The sequence below is a fragment of the Ornithodoros turicata genome, chromosome 1 (genome assembly GCF_037126465.1).
Source record: "Ornithodoros turicata isolate Travis chromosome 1, ASM3712646v1, whole genome shotgun sequence".
Lineage (NCBI taxonomy): Eukaryota > Metazoa > Arthropoda > Arachnida > Ixodida > Argasidae > Ornithodoros > Ornithodoros turicata.
Window position 1 is genome coordinate 144876997 of NC_088201.1, and position 15579 is coordinate 144892575.

Sequence of the window (15579 nt, forward strand, 5' to 3'; positions counted from 1 at the left end):
TCCCTGAAAGGGACGCGGTCCTATACACTATATGAGCTTTCCCATGGCGAACACCTTTAAGGGTGTAATTTCGGAAAAACACCCTTTCAGTATGGAATACTAATAATAGATGATAGCCTATAGTGCGTTATGCTGCATTTTGACCACCTGATGTTCTTCCGACATGCATAGCCCATATCCGACACCGATGCTGGAAGAAATTTCACCTCGTGTCATACGCGGATCGAACCAGCGACCCTGAGAACGGCAAGCCAACACGTTACCGACTGAGCTACCGACGCTCGTGCGGGCGGCCCTGATTATAGTATACTCATTCTACGGATGAATTAGTACGAAATTTGCATGGAACACGCATATAAGACTGTCAGCGCAGGTGAACTGGCATCGATGACGGAACCCTGATTTTGGGGGGACGCATCATGACACCGAAACCTCAGAGTCTACATATACTACATGACGGCAACCTTACCTATGAATACGTTCAAAAGCCTCAATCCTTTCCCTCCTCTTTTCTTTTTCTTTTTTTAGAACAAACTTATATTTTCCCCCTCAATCCCATTCCCGGTATCCAAATGCGGGTTGCAACAAACGTGGGAATTCAGACAACCGCGGACAGTATAACATAGTCAGAAGGTGTTTTTAGGGTGTTACTAGGGTGTATTTCTAATGTACACGCATTTTACACCCATGGAACACCTTTGCAGCTTGACAAGGGTGTAGCGAAGGGTGTTATCCGCAAATTACACCCCTTTTACACCCTAAAGGGTGCAAAAAGATTTGCTGTGTATTTTTATTTAAATAGGAGGCAGCGAACAAGTGCCCATTCGTGGAACCCATCCCTCCATTTCCGTTTGTTTCGGTTTCAGTCTGTCTACCAACGTCATGATGACGGTTCTCGGGTAGAACTCTATTGTCTAGGAAACTGTGAAGCACTGGAGCATGAGCTTGCCAGCATCTGCCCCAGCAATGAAGTTCCATTACAACGACATCTTTTCGTGGGACACTTGTCTTACGCGAGAACATTACCCTATTAAGTACGCACGTGGTACTGCCTGGAATTTGCGTGAAAGCTAACTAGCATCTGATAGACCAAGTTTCTGGGCTACCGCGAACGTCTTCGGCACACTGTTCGGAAGCGATGGGTGTAACCTGACCACCTACAAAGGTTCGCTTCGGACAGCCTTGTTATGGGACGAACATTTGATATATCTTTAGCATTGGCACTGACATGGAGATTGCAGGATCAGGTTGCGGCAGCTGATGGTCATTTCAAATACTTCTTTGCGAAGACTGACATTGGCTCATCAAGCCCAGCTCAACCCTACAATTTCTGTACGCTTTTGCTTCCCTTATAAAAAAATTTAACTATATCCTATACAAATTGTGTACAAAAATCTAGACAGGGCAGGTTGGAATTGTATAGGAATTCTATACAGCCTTTATCTGTTCCCAATCCATTTTTAATCAATATTTGGTGACTATTTTCAATAGAAAATGTATACAGTGCAATAGATAGAGTTCCTAAAGAAATTGTATACATTTTCGTTTGATCTTTTATATACAGAACCTACCCAGCCTCTAGCCAGTATTAATGCCACATACCAAATGTAATATGAAACAAAGGCTGACATCTATGAACAGTCCTAACTTTATTGCACACAATGTACAACGTACAGGTTTCTGGCGATAACATTTAAAAGTAAAGTGTAAAGTAAGAGCGATAAAAAGTTCAATTTACAAAAACAAGACTTTCATGCACAAGGCTGCACTTCAGGTTTTATTTAAGTAGTGCAGCCTTCTGCATGAAAGTCTTGTTTTTGTAAATTAACTTTTTATAGCCCTTAACCGTTTTCCCTTTACATATTGCACATCGTTCCATTTGGTGCAAGCTGCACTCAGTGACTGAGCTCCAACAACAGTGAAGCAAGGCTCTTCTTTATTACACCTGCTGGAGCACCGTACTTGCTGGACGTGTAGTCTGGAAAACAATAAAAAACAGTAATTCGCCATGAGTTAGTCAAGTGTGACCCCAGAGCAGGCATCAATCCCTCCAATTAGCTCCTCAAATCTATGGTTCCGGGCTTCAAGATTAATTAGAAAAACGTGTTAAGATAAAAAAAATTTACAATTCAGATTTATCCAAAAAGCTCAGCTATCGTGTCGTCGGGTGGTTGAGATCCCAGCAAGAAAGTGGAGCACTATAACGGCTGACCGACAGTATTCTGTTCGTTTCATTTTCTGTCACGATTAGATTGCCTGCAACGGCATCGGTACATCCTTCTCAACTTTCTAAGATGTTTGTCGCCTTGAGTTTGTTTGACACCTGTTAATCGCACGAAGCCCAGTTCACTGTGTCTGGTCGACAGGTTTCCTACCTGTTGAGGCGTGGGCTCAATGAAATAAGCCTATATTTATCTGAATAAATTATCAATATGTATTGAGTCTCTCAAAAATGTATATGTCACTTGTGGGTGCTAGGATTTGCCCAGTTGTGAGAGGTATTTTTTAACCAACTTTATATACATTGCATTCCCTTACATGTCTAAACCACTACCAGGTGATACATAGAAATTTGGTCTATTCAAAACTGTGAATACTAGGAACCACAATTCTGTTCGATCTTGCTACCAATGCAGACTATTTCTTTCTGTTGACCAAAATTATTGAACAAGAGGACATACTCAGAATTGCATCCAGTCGTTTCCGATCCACCGCAGGTTTGATGGGTGCACCCTTTTTCACATTAGACGCTATCCCATAGAGCGACCGGTTCCGCAACTCTTCTGTGTCGAACAAGGATCGCATCAGGTTTCTTGCAAACTTGCATGCATCCGTCCGGAATGTGTTGTAGAGGCGGTCAAGAACGGATTTATTAACAAAAACACCGTTGCCGATGTCCTCCTAAAAGAGCAAGAATCAATTATTTTTACAACCATTGGTACAACGAGACACAGTTTGCACGGTGCAGCTGAAGGTATAGTAAAAATCGAATGGACTGCACGGAGACATTGGCGTAACTTTCGCAGAAGCTGTCATGCTTCAACCTGTTATAGCACGAAAAAAAAAAAAAGTGGTGGAATCAGTTCACATCGTTTCTGCCTTTCTGGACAGGCCACCTTGCAGTTTATGGCATGGTGGCCTTTGCATGTTTTGTGGACAGAACAGAAGTTTGTTGGTCAGTTTACTCACAACAGAGTAACAAAGTAAGAAACAAGTAAGTGAAGAAACATTTTTAGGCATTTGCCGTTAGATGCATAAATGCCACATCTGATAATTCCACAAAAAGGCAAATAAAAATTCCTACTTCTAGGTGCCTATTTTTTGGGGTTCCTGGCATATTTTTGCAGTTTTGGGGGCCATTTTGAACATTTTTAGAGCATAGAAATCCAGACGCTATTGATCATAAGCAAAATGTGTACCAGCCTTTTTTTCGGTGTCCGACACTCTGGTTCTCCGACCCAGTGAGGACGTACCTCAGAAATAAGCAACAGCAACCCCACATTGGGTATACCAGACTTGTGCCCGTTACCAAAAAAAAAAGGAACTAAATACTGTTACCCGTTACTTCAGAAAAAAGTAACTAAATACGTTACTCGTTACCAACATACAAAAGTAACGAGTTCTCGTTACTCACAGGTAACGAGTTACTTTTACGTTACAGCCGCATAGTTAAAGGAGCCAACAAACATGCCGTCATTTGCTTTCAACCCTTTATTACACACGTAACATGAAAAACGGTTAGGAGCAACTAATATTTATTCGAACAAGAACTTTCGTGCAAGAGACTGAACTTCTTCAGGTTACACAACTTAGTTGTGTAACCTGAAGAAGTTCAGTCTCTTGCACGAAAGTTCTTGTTCGAATAAATATTAGTTGCTCCTAACCGTTTTTCATGTTACGTGTGTGATTCCCTCTTCGCGGGCTCCTTGACAGTGTTTTATTTTTTTCCCCTTTTCGACGTAACCCTTTATTAGTGAGGAATTACACTTCAGAAGAAGCTGACACTCGAAATTTGTCGTCCGTCCTTCGTGTTCCGTGTCTCTCGGCCCCTTACCATGACTCTATATTAGCTTGCCTGGACCTTCTCCCTCCTTTCCGAAGTCGGGGTGATTGGAGATTATGAAAACACAAGAAAGAACACTTTTCGTGCCACCAATCACCAGCGGTTCCCAAAAACAGACGAGGGGCTGCGTCATAATTTAGGGCGCTCAGAAGCTTAGCAAAGACAAGAAAAGTCGAGAAGTCGAAACGCGCTTTTTGTTGCCACAGCACAATTGGTGCCCATTCTTGTGAAGGAGTGATGGTCGGAGATTACGGAAACAAGATAAAAGACAACGACACATCCAGCGAGGGACTTTGAGTCACAAGTTGTCGTGGGTCACGCAGGTCAAATCTGCACGCATTGCGCCACGCGGAGTGCCGAAATGTGCTCCCCCGCGCTGAAGAAAAGGAACGAGTAACGTCAGTAACGAGTTACCAAGTTTTGTAACTGATTCCGTTACTATTACAATTTTTAAAAAAGTAACTGAATCGTTACTTCGGTACCAAAAAAAGTAACCGTTACCAAGTAACGAGTTAGGCACAACTCTGGGGTATACTTACTTCAGCAGGCGCTGACCCATTTCCCTGAAAGTTGCGGAGGATCCGGTCCAGCCTCTTCACCATCTTTTCAGCCCCTGCAAGAGGCGATGTAATATGACTCATGAAACAACATAGTGGCACATTGTGTTCGTTCACTGCAGTGCTTTTTAAAAGCATCGCTTAGATATCTTGCCAAATGGAGTCTACTATGCTGACATAACCGGCTGTAGTATATGCGTCTTGACCTAAAGAATGATAAAATTTCCAGCACATTTAGATGGTACACTACAAGGTTCAAGCTCGGAACCAAGAGGAAATTTCAGAAACTGTTAAGCTACAGGTTTAAAAAAAGAAAAGACTAGAAACGAAGGTGCTCCACTTTCCCTTTCTAAGCACCACTGTGTGTCATGCATGTGTGAGAAAAGCACTCATGCAGGTGAAAATGGCAGTTCATGCAGTTGGCTGCGCTTGTCTGGTGCCCCACGTACCTTGTCGTGCTTCTGCTTCTGCAAGTCTTGCCTCGAGGCGCAGCTTTTCTTTTCTGAGGCGTTTAACCTGAGCCTTGTGTTCGCAGCAGCGATTCTTCTATGCGAGAAACAAAGCACTGTGTAAATGTAAGGCTTGCCACGTCAACGTGACACAGGTACAGCTAAAATGCGCTTTACTGAAAGGTTCCGCAAATGCACAAATATCCAAGACACCCCAGCTAAAGCAATCTGAAAACCACAAAGGCGATTCGAGAAGAAAAGGCAGCATACTTGGTGCACCTCCAGTGTCATTACGGGATTGTCTTCGTGAGCGTTATCACCAGGCACCCGTTCAGCGCGGCTCGGCGTGGTCGGTTCGTGGCTTTCCGCAAGTGATTGGTCGGCGAGCTCACTGCGCAGCTTCTCCATTCTACGTTCTTCACCTGGAAGTAATAAACGCGTTAACATGCTAGTTTAGACTCTAAACGTCGATTTAAGTTATTGTTTTAATCCATCGTATGCAATACATGAATTACAACCATATCCCTGAAATAAAAAGCTGGACACGAAAAGCGACGAACCTACCTGCAGCCACCAAATATGCGGGTGAAGGCTCCTCCGTTTCCCTCCATTTGACATCGAAGACCTTGCCGGTGAAACCAGTAACCGATGAAGGCTTCCTTGCGATTTGCGTCGCAGTCTTCACATCCACGAGATTTCGTATTGGGTAAACATCCCATGTCTCCTCCGCCACCCACTTCACCAAAATGTAAGCCATGGCAAACGTCAGTGCGAGTAAGCAAGTCCAAAAAGCAAAACTACGCGGTCCACAGAAGTAAAACAACCGCCACTGAGTTCAACGGATATATGCGATTGCGGCTATGGCTACATAGCCGACACCCAAGCTTTGGCTCTGCTATATGCGCCACCTATACAACAATAGTTTTTAAATATGAACAATTATACAACGTAAACAATACAACAAAGTTCATCCTAAAGGATGTGTAGAACAAAAATTGCTTAATTTTTCTTACGCACATGAACGTCATATCAGTCATATTATAGACCGATTTATCGACATATCGACATGGAGGTTGGAGGTTGTCGCAAATAGTTAACAACCTGAGGGGCGAACATGGGCGCGAACCAGCACGAACATACGCAAGCGGTATACATTTGCGTCGTTGGTTTATGAGTTGCAATCGAGCGTAGCCGCTTATGTGAAGAAAGCAGCGTGACTCTTGGTTTCTGGTGACTCTCTGCACGAAAGACAGAGGGAAAAAATGAGCAGCGGCGTGCCTCCTGCAAAGAAGTACAGACCATGGCTTTTCAACCACGATGAGCGTGTCCCATGGAGTACTTCAGCGCGCTGGGACAAGCGAGGCGCTGGCGCAAACGCAATTCAAGCGTCGCCAGCTTCAGACAAAAATAACGCTTCTACGAGCAACTTGAGCGATGGCGACAAAGACGAAACATGCAAGGTAAGTGTTGGTTCACGTTCGCAGCGGTTGTGTGAAACATTAGAGGGAATTGAATTCAGTTGGAGAAGAATTTGAGATTTTGTTCGTCTTTTAGTTTAGTTTTTGTAAGTTTTACATAACGTTTGCTTACAGTAAAGTGTGTCCCATGTGTATATGAGTATCATTGACTGTTTAAAGGATACCCGCGGGGAAGATGACATGGCAAATGATCAGTGGCCAAGCGCTTCATCATCTGGTGAAACCTCAGATGATGAAAGTTCTGATGAGGAAGCTCCTGCCACTAACATCAACAAGAAATCTGCGTGTCACGGAATCGAAGAAAAGTTAGAACTGGTAAGTTAAAGCAGCTTTTATGTTTTTATGTATGTGTATGTACACCAGGTGCAGAGTGAATTAAGTTATGTGAGTTAAGTGACTAAGCGCGCATGGGATGATGACATGGGGCCTGCAGAATCAGGCACATACTGTGTTGGTGGCCTAGTTCTAGTTGCTACTTGGATGCTACACTTGTATGCATAGCATGATACATGGTGTTTTTGTATGTTAGATTTTTTTACAAAATGGCTAGATGTGCTACATAGATGCAGTTTTCAGAAATGGGACTGAAGGAACTGCTAGTAAAAGTTTTTGTCCTTTCATTGATGCGTATGATTGTGTTGCTGTTTCAGAAGGAAAAATTGTACGACAATGCCAAACTGACGAGGGGAGAAAGTATGCTACTCATAATGGCACATGCCCTGAGACATTCGTCATCGAAGCAAGCAACTGAAAGTCTCTTGAGACTTGTCGAGCTTCACCTGCCAATAAACACCACAATGCCCATCTCCAAGTACCACTTCTTCAACGTATTTTGTAAGTCAGCTGACTCGGTAACCCAGTACCTATATTGTCCATCATGCAAATGTAGCCTTGGAACAGCCTCAGACGTAAATGTGGTGACATGTCCCACATGTGCAACTGATCACAGCTCTACTGAATTACTCAATTCTGGTTCCTATTTTCTCATCCTGAGCATAGAGACCCAACTACGAATGCTGCTTGAGCAGTATGGTATTGTGTCACGTGACTTGCGTAAGCCCACTTGGGACGTTGGCGACATTACTCAAAGCAGTGCGTATGCTAATCTTCCACTGGCCGATCACGATGTCACAGTGTCATGGAGTACAGATGGTGTACCAGTTTTTGAGGCCTCAAACTACTCCATATGGCCACTTCAGCTGCAGGTGAACGAGCTGGAGTTTAAAATCAGAACGAAAAGCCTTCTGCTTGCTGGGCTCTGGTTTGGCCCATCCAAGCCTGAAATGAACACTTTCCTCGAGCCCTTTGTCAAACAGATGAACGAATTGTCCATAAAACCTTTCGCATGGAAGACTCCTTCTGGGGAGGTGGTTTCGTCAAGGGTGTTCACTGGACCGTGCATTGTTGACACTGTAGCACGTTGTGCACTGGCCAGTATGAGTCAATTCAATGGGCAGTATGGTTGCTTGTGGTGCACTCACAAGGGTGAAGTCACATCAACTGGGAGGGGTCACTCAAGGGTATACCCCATTGCAGATAAACTGCCGAAGAAAAGAACTGATGCTTCCTTCAGAAAAAATGCTGCAGAAGCAGCAGCGGGGAGGAGTACTGAAATGACATGTGGAATTAAAGGGGCAACAATACTTTTTCAGTTGGCTTTTTTTTTCTTTCCTATGAACTTCGTCGTGGACCATATGCACGCTGTCTGCTTAGGATTTGTTAGGAGCACTGCGAGCCTATGGTTCGGGCACAAGGGAAATGCCTACCCGTATCACATTGGCAACATGATCCCAGAAGTAGACAGGCGGCTAAATGGCATGAAAGTTATCTGGGAGATAACACGTCTACCTAGATCTCTAACAGAGTGGAAGTATTGGAAGGCATCAGAGTGGAGAAACTGGTTGTTGTTTTACTCCCCAGTCGTGCTAAAAGGGCTCCTCCCAAAAAGGTACTTCTTAAATTGGCTCAAGTTTGTGCATATCATGCATATCTTACATGGGAAAACTGTTCCTATGGACAAGTTGCACACCGTGCAGCAGGAACTTATTTCATTTTTGAAAGAATATCAAGACCTGTATGGTAAAAGTGCCATGAAATACAATACTCACCTCCTGCTTCACCTCATCGACAGCGTAATGGAATGGGGACCCCTCTGGTGCCTTTCTTGCTTCTGCTTTGAAGGCATGAATGCTCAGTTACTACGTCTAATAAATGGTACCCGCTATGTTCACATGCAGATTGTGGATAAGTACCTGATACACCAGTCACTGCAGCCTCTGGTTGCTTCTTTTTGTGTGAACTCGTTAGACATCACCCATGCGAAGGGCTTTGTTACGGATCTGATGCGAGGATACCCACTACGAAAAATTTCAAACAAAATCCTAGGAGCTCTACTCTTTGGCAAGGGTAAGACGAGTGGTGGTAATGTACATTACAGCAAGGTCAGCATTGAAAATTTTATGTTCTGTACCGCAAAACAAGACAAATCACGCCGAAATAATTCCTTTGTTTTCGCAGAGGGTAGATTTGGTCAGATACTCGACATAATTGTCTGCTGTCGAGAGGCAGGGCATTGCAAGTGTGAACGACCTGTTGCATTTAAGATTCAGGTCTTGCAATCAAACAGGATCATCTTAAACTCTTTGGATGCGCTCCACCAAATCTGTGGGTTTGTTGAGGTAGCACGCACAACAGATGAAATTTGCGTGAACGCATTTAATGCCGAGAAGTGTGTTGCTTTGAATGTAAATGACAGGATGTACTTGTGTACAGTTCATGCTGAGTGTATGCTCGAGTGCCTGTAGTTCATGTGCCTATTATCTAGTATTATCCAGTGTCCTGTCTATCCTGTAACGCTGTTGCCTGACATTGTATATGTGTGGAAAAAGCCCTTATGTTGTTTCGTGAGATATGTGTTTTCATCCTCTTGTTCGAAGTCTTATGCACTTGTATACGATTCATATATTGTGTGGGGGGAACGCTTGTAGTCCTCAGTATGTCGTTTGCAAGTACATAACTTCACATTTCAATGTTCCTGTCGTTTAAAATTGTAAGATACTTGTATACTACCCATGCATTATAGTGTGCCAGAATGTTCACATCTCGTTGATTGAAGGGTACTGATATAAACATATACGTTATGACATCCCATGTAATCATGAATGTATTAAACAATGTGTCTGTTATTTGTTTCGCTGTTGTGAGATGTGATATTGGCTACATTATATAAACACCTTACGTTTTCTTTATCTTAAGCTGATAATTACTTGGAGGTGATATAATTATAACACACATAATAAAATAAAAATATAATAACATAAAAATATAATATAACACATAATAAAACTTAACACTCTGCACATAAATAGTATATTCATGTCTATACGTCAACACCAGCAGTTTATATGGGCTTGAAATGTGCAGTCTGAGCAGAAGGAAGTATCAGAACATGCCGAAATGGGGACTTCCATATGGGCGAGTTTTCCTAAACAAACTGGATACAGAATGTATACATCCTAGGCCCCGAATGTTGTAAAAAAAGTGTATAGAGTTTAGTAGGTAGGAACTGTATACAGCTTCTATCTATTTCCTATCCACTAGATAGCATAGATAGACTTTCGATACGTCCTCTATAGAAACTAGAAAATCATTTTCATAAGGGTTTTCTCCTGTGTTTCGAAAGCATATATTACAAGCACTTGGGAAGTCGGAGTTACTTCAAATAAACTGCGGAGCTACTCTCCTTCCTGTGTGTACTTGGGACGTACAAGCAGGGGTCGAAACCGGAACCGAACCGTAACCGAAAACCGCAAAAACCCGTTATTTTTTGCCGGACCGGACCCGAACCGAACCGTAAACATTTTTTCTCTCCCCTTGAACGAACCGGAACTGAACCGAAAAAATTCGATGCGGTAACCGGTTCGCCAGATGGTAAACCTACCTTTACCTACGTCCTAAACCTACCTAAACCTACGTCTACCTTCCCACTCCAGTGCCGAGCACCAGCTCCCTGCATCTCTCGGAATCTTGTCGAATTCATAGAGCGGACAAATTGATAAGCCAAGCTGTGTTGAGTCCATGCACTTTCTACAGCCTCCCCTCCAAAAGGTTCACGACATCCCTGTACATTTTTAGGAATCAAGGTGTAAAAAAAGAAAGAAAAAAAAGATGCGCTATACGACAGCTACACCTTGCATTGTTGCCTCGGCTGCTTGCATTCATTCAGCGTCGCGGTGTGAAGGCGACGTACATTTTAATACTTCAGAGAGTGACATCCGAAAGCAACGCAGACCTCGAAGCGGCTACAGGAAAGAGGTTGGCGTGTAGTAGAGAATAGAAGAAGGAAACACAGGAGAGGCGCCCTCTTTTCAACGGGGAGCACCATGTCGGCCTGTGCATGGGACTGTGGGATACACCTATCTACCACATTGCCGCTTTCTTCTCTCTTGCTTTTTTTTTTCTTTAGCGATAGCCTTTTGCACCGGAGTTCAATCATATGCTAGCTGTTCGCCATTTCCCGACACTTTTCGGTACAGTAAAAGATTATCTGCTGTGAACTGCGCGGTTATTTGTACCTATAAAGTGTAGAGGCGAGGGAGCAAGACGAAGAGAGAAGGAACAAGCCATCGAAAGAACCTGATACCAATTCTCACATGTGGTACACCGATTAGCACACCAGACGTAAACCGGTTCGAACCGATTACTATCGGCTTAAACCGTTATTTCGGTTGCGCTGAACCCGAACCGAACCGATGACCTTGAACCGGAACTTGAACCGAACCTGTGGGGTGTTGCGAAACCTCCGACAAACCTCCAGCGATGTCTTGCGACGAAGCCATAAACAATTCAATATTTTTTATAATACGCGTTAAATGCAGTAAAAATAAGTAAAAATAACGGGCCTCAAATTATTATTTAACTACAGCAAAATTGAGTATTTAATTAAATTTGAACAAAAATTGCCATGTACGACATCTAGTTTGCTTACCCACACCTACGTAGCTGCGCCCTGTATAATAGGTTCCTTGACGTTGTGCTGGCACGATCACGGGTGCCCTCAAATAACAAAAGTTTAAAATCTCTGCGACTACCACTCCATGACCACGATCCATCGCCGCTCGTGACGTGACCAAGCCCTACGGAATGGGGCAAGGCGGTTCCACACCAAGTGACCCAGAGGTGCCGCTCGACACCCCCCCCCCCCCTCCCCAGAAATTATATGTGGATTTTTTTGGTGGTTCCTTATAACTCCGAAAGCAGCGGAAGATTTGTCTTTTTCAAACGAAATTGAAATTTATGGGGTGCTGAGTCCCTCAAAGATGCAGTGCTTGGCGTAAACCCATGTCGTTTTAATCAGACATTACGGCCCACGCAAGGCATGGAGCACATTAAAAAAGCTGTATTTGATAGGGAAAAGTTCATTTTACCCTATGTAAGCAATTTTCACCATAGCACTATACGGGCTCGACGCTTGTGGCGTGCACTAAATTTGTAAAGCTTGTGCAAGTTTACGAATTTGTTTCCAATATAAAATCGTGGAATTTCTTCATTGATTTTGTTTACTTTTAGCCCCAATGCTGTACTTTAAGCACAAAAAAATCCAACCCCGCCGGTGTACTGTAAGCCGCAGTAAAAAAATTGGGAAATTGGGAAAATTCGACAAGATGCCCATATCTTACCGAAAAATTCGTTGTGAGGAGGTCGGGATAGAAGCGGAATGAAGGTGTCATTCGATGCATCGTCTTCCTAGCAAGACGAAGCAAAACAACCTCAGAGGTACTTTTTGTTAAACTCACACAATAATTTGTTAGTTGGAGGTAACTTCGCAAACGTTTATGCAGGCTGCTGCGCATTGTACCGAATGAACAACTGAGCGGGTCACTCGCAAAACGCTAGATGGAAAGAAAACACTAGGCAGTCGCATTATTGAAGAGCAAATAACGGTTGCAAACACGTGTTTGCCTCCTTCAAGATCCGCAAGATTGTGCAGGGAGCGCTCATCAAGCTGGCCATCTTTCGCTCTAACGAAACTATGGTACTCTAATACTACTATGGTAACTCTAACTTTATGGTACCATATGGTGGATCCTTGGCCATGAAGCAATCGGCATCCGTCAGTCGAGTCGTTGACATGAGTAGAGTAATCACGACATGACCAGTGATCAAGTACTGCCTGCACCGAATACAAGCGTAAGTTCCTGGTATGTGCCATTGTTCCTTTACTTTTTTTTTGCATGTGCGTCTTAACACATTCCAGTATTGAAAGCAGATCCCTCTAGCTGTCCACTCCGCTTACACGTTTATAAAACTTACTTACTTACATATATAAACAGTTGAGATGTACGTATTAGAGAAAAACTTTGTTTGTGCTATATCACTTTTGATATTGGCTAAGCTATTTCCTGACATTTCTGTTGTGTATGAGGCTATGATACACATACATACTGCGTTATTGAGGTCCGGTCTAACGTTTCTTCCATAGTCATCTTGCATACGGGAGATGGTTATTTCAGAGAAAGATGGATGAGCGTACGAGGACAGGCACATTTACACTGCTTGCCATGTGAAGACACTTTAGTGTATAAGCAACACATCAAAAATTACTTCGTAGAAATCTGGGACTTTTCGCCTTGTTCCTTCGCTTAGATCTTGTCCTGCGCAGTTCAACTCACAAAAAACCGTTAACTTGATTCTTTGTTACCGTTGTTTCATGACAGTGACCAGGCTCCAAGGAACAAGGCGAAAAGCAGGCAAAGGTAACGGAATCTTTTTCGTTTCCGTTACCACCTCCGTTACTGGCCCTTATTTGTTTCCGTTTCGGTTTCGGTTACCACCATTGTTCCTTTCGTTTGCGTTATGTTTCCGTTTCGGTTTCGCTACCGCCCCACCTCGAGCTTTTTGTTTTTCTTCTTTTTTTCTTTATTAAAGAAGAGCATTCAGACCGTGACAAAACCCAGTCCCTCTGCGCTCTGAATTCTATTTTGAGGACTCCAGGGATACATGCATAGAAGAGACAAAGTTTATTGAAAATACACAAACAAGTACGTGATTTCTGTGAACGACTAATATGAATGGTTTCCAGGAATGCTACTCACGCTTGCAACTATGCTTCTTCTATTTACTGTATGCTACTTACTTATATGCTCCAGTTTGATAGTTCATTTTAGTTTTACTTCTTCAGTTAATTTTACTTTGCTTCATTGAGGTTTCTTTCATAAATTTAACTACATGATATGGTGAAGAACTGCAATATTATTGTCGTTTCCGTTTCTGTTTCACGTATTCTAACTGTGCGATATCCGTTTCTGTTTCTGTTACCGTTACCTGCTATATTTCCGGTATAATACCGTTTCCGTTTCTGTTACCATTTGTGTTACCTTTCCCTTGCGAAAAATCACCGATTTCTCTGAAGTCATTCTTAAGGGGGAATCACTTCTTCGCAAGACGATAGAGAAAGTTTGTTCGCACAGCGCTCAGAAACGGCGTGAAATATCGTCAAAATAGAAGTATAGGCGTGTTTTCCTTATATTGCCCTTGTCAATGCCGCATTTTGTAGAATTCCAGGACCATCCGTTGATTTGTATTGAGCCCGAATTCGCAAATATTTTAGTGTTCGACACTCTATCCAGATGGCAGCACATATTCGAGACGGACCAAACTTTAATTTATTAAAAAACAACGGCTCAACCTTGTCCTCTAAAAAAAACGTCATTGACTAGAGAAACGCTAAGAGAACACGCAGTACCAATGTTATGATGATCGTTTAGAGCGTTCACGTGTCTTGTGCGAACGAAAATCGCCCATAGATTGCTGAAGAAGTGATCCCGCCTTAAGGTCAGGCTTGCACACTAGACTTCACACGGCAAGTAGTATAAATGTGCCTGTCCTCGTACGCTCGCCCATGTTTCTCTGAAATTGCCATCCCCCGTATGGAAGATGACTATCACAGAAATGTTATACCTGACCTTACTGCTTTGTACAGTGCTGGACAAAAGTTTACAGAAGACGCTCTAGCGCATGCCTTCCTAGACATGCTAGAAGCGAAAGGTACCGTACGGACTTACAGACATAGACCTAGGTAACCCAGTCACATGTTTGCTTACAAGTCTTTACAGTACCATTCTCTGCTATCGTGTCACTCTGAGGAAGGAGAGCGTGTTCCGTAAACTTTTGTCCATCGCTGTACACAACAGAAATGTCAGCAAACAGCTTATCCCATATTAAAAGTGATAGCAGCCGTGACTGGCAAAATTTTTCTCTGATACGTACGTCTGAACTGTTGGCGCACAAAGCGAAAAGATCGTACGCCGCAGCTACGAAGTATGTTTTATATACGTGCAAGACGAGTAGAAAAAAAAAAGGTTCTGTTCCTAATATTGGAATGAGTTAACAATAATGGAACAATGGCACATTCCAGGAATTTACTGGTGAAAGCACTTTCCGCTTCTGTTCGGTGCAGCAGGGATGGGCAGTATTTAAATACATTGTATTTAAAATAGTATTTAAAATATAAAATATATATATATTTAAATACAAGCAAGCAAAATGTATTTATATTTATATTTAAATACCGTTTTAGGCGTATTTATATTTAAAATACACTTAAATACACGTATCTCATCCTCCCGTATTTGTGGGCTTCTCTCGAGCTCCATTATCTATTATAGGGTATCTTGGTTAGAGGCTACAAGTCAATCATCCCGTGTGTTCAGGGATTTCCGTCCTTCTAGAAAACAGCACAATGTGCGAATGAGGGCATCGCCACCCCCGTTGCTTCAGTCTTGGAAGCGGGGAGAGAAATGAGAACACCAATTTGGGAAAAATGTGATTCGTGACCCTCTTGCATCACTTGACAAAGCCTGGTGTCTGAAGGGAATCCTTAAAATGCAACCGTTAGCGGCAATTCTACTCAGTCATTAACTGGGAAATCAGGACAATGGCTGCAGCGCACCAGACTGTTTTTGACGGGGAGTTTTTCACTGTCGTCGCTGAAGATGGAAAGTCGATGAACATAAGTAGAGAAGGCAAGTAAG

At 42.9% G+C, this 15579-nt stretch overlaps 3 protein-coding genes across 3 annotated transcripts in view; 2 read left to right on the top strand and 1 right to left on the bottom strand.

Moving 5' to 3' along the window:
• LOC135386441 (uncharacterized) overlaps window positions 1-15579 on the top strand; it is a 97111-nt gene that overhangs the window by 35295 nt on the left and 46237 nt on the right. The window lies entirely within an intron of this gene.
• On the bottom strand, window positions 1896-5826 carry LOC135379129 (uncharacterized). Its single transcript, XM_064612383.1, has 6 exons — window positions 5634-5826; window positions 5340-5491; window positions 5070-5166; window positions 4603-4676; window positions 2682-2901; window positions 1896-1978 (listed from the first exon to the last, which is right to left on the bottom strand). The coding sequence occupies exons 1-6, from the start codon at window positions 5824-5826 to the stop codon at window positions 1896-1898; spliced, it is 819 nt and encodes a 272-aa protein (XP_064468453.1).
• Window positions 6620-9671, top strand: LOC135370470 (uncharacterized). The gene is made up of 2 exons (XM_064604221.1): window positions 6620-6862; window positions 7198-9671. The coding sequence occupies exons 1-2, from the start codon at window positions 6683-6685 to the stop codon at window positions 9349-9351; spliced, it is 2334 nt and encodes a 777-aa protein (XP_064460291.1). The 5' UTR covers window positions 6620-6682; the 3' UTR covers window positions 9352-9671.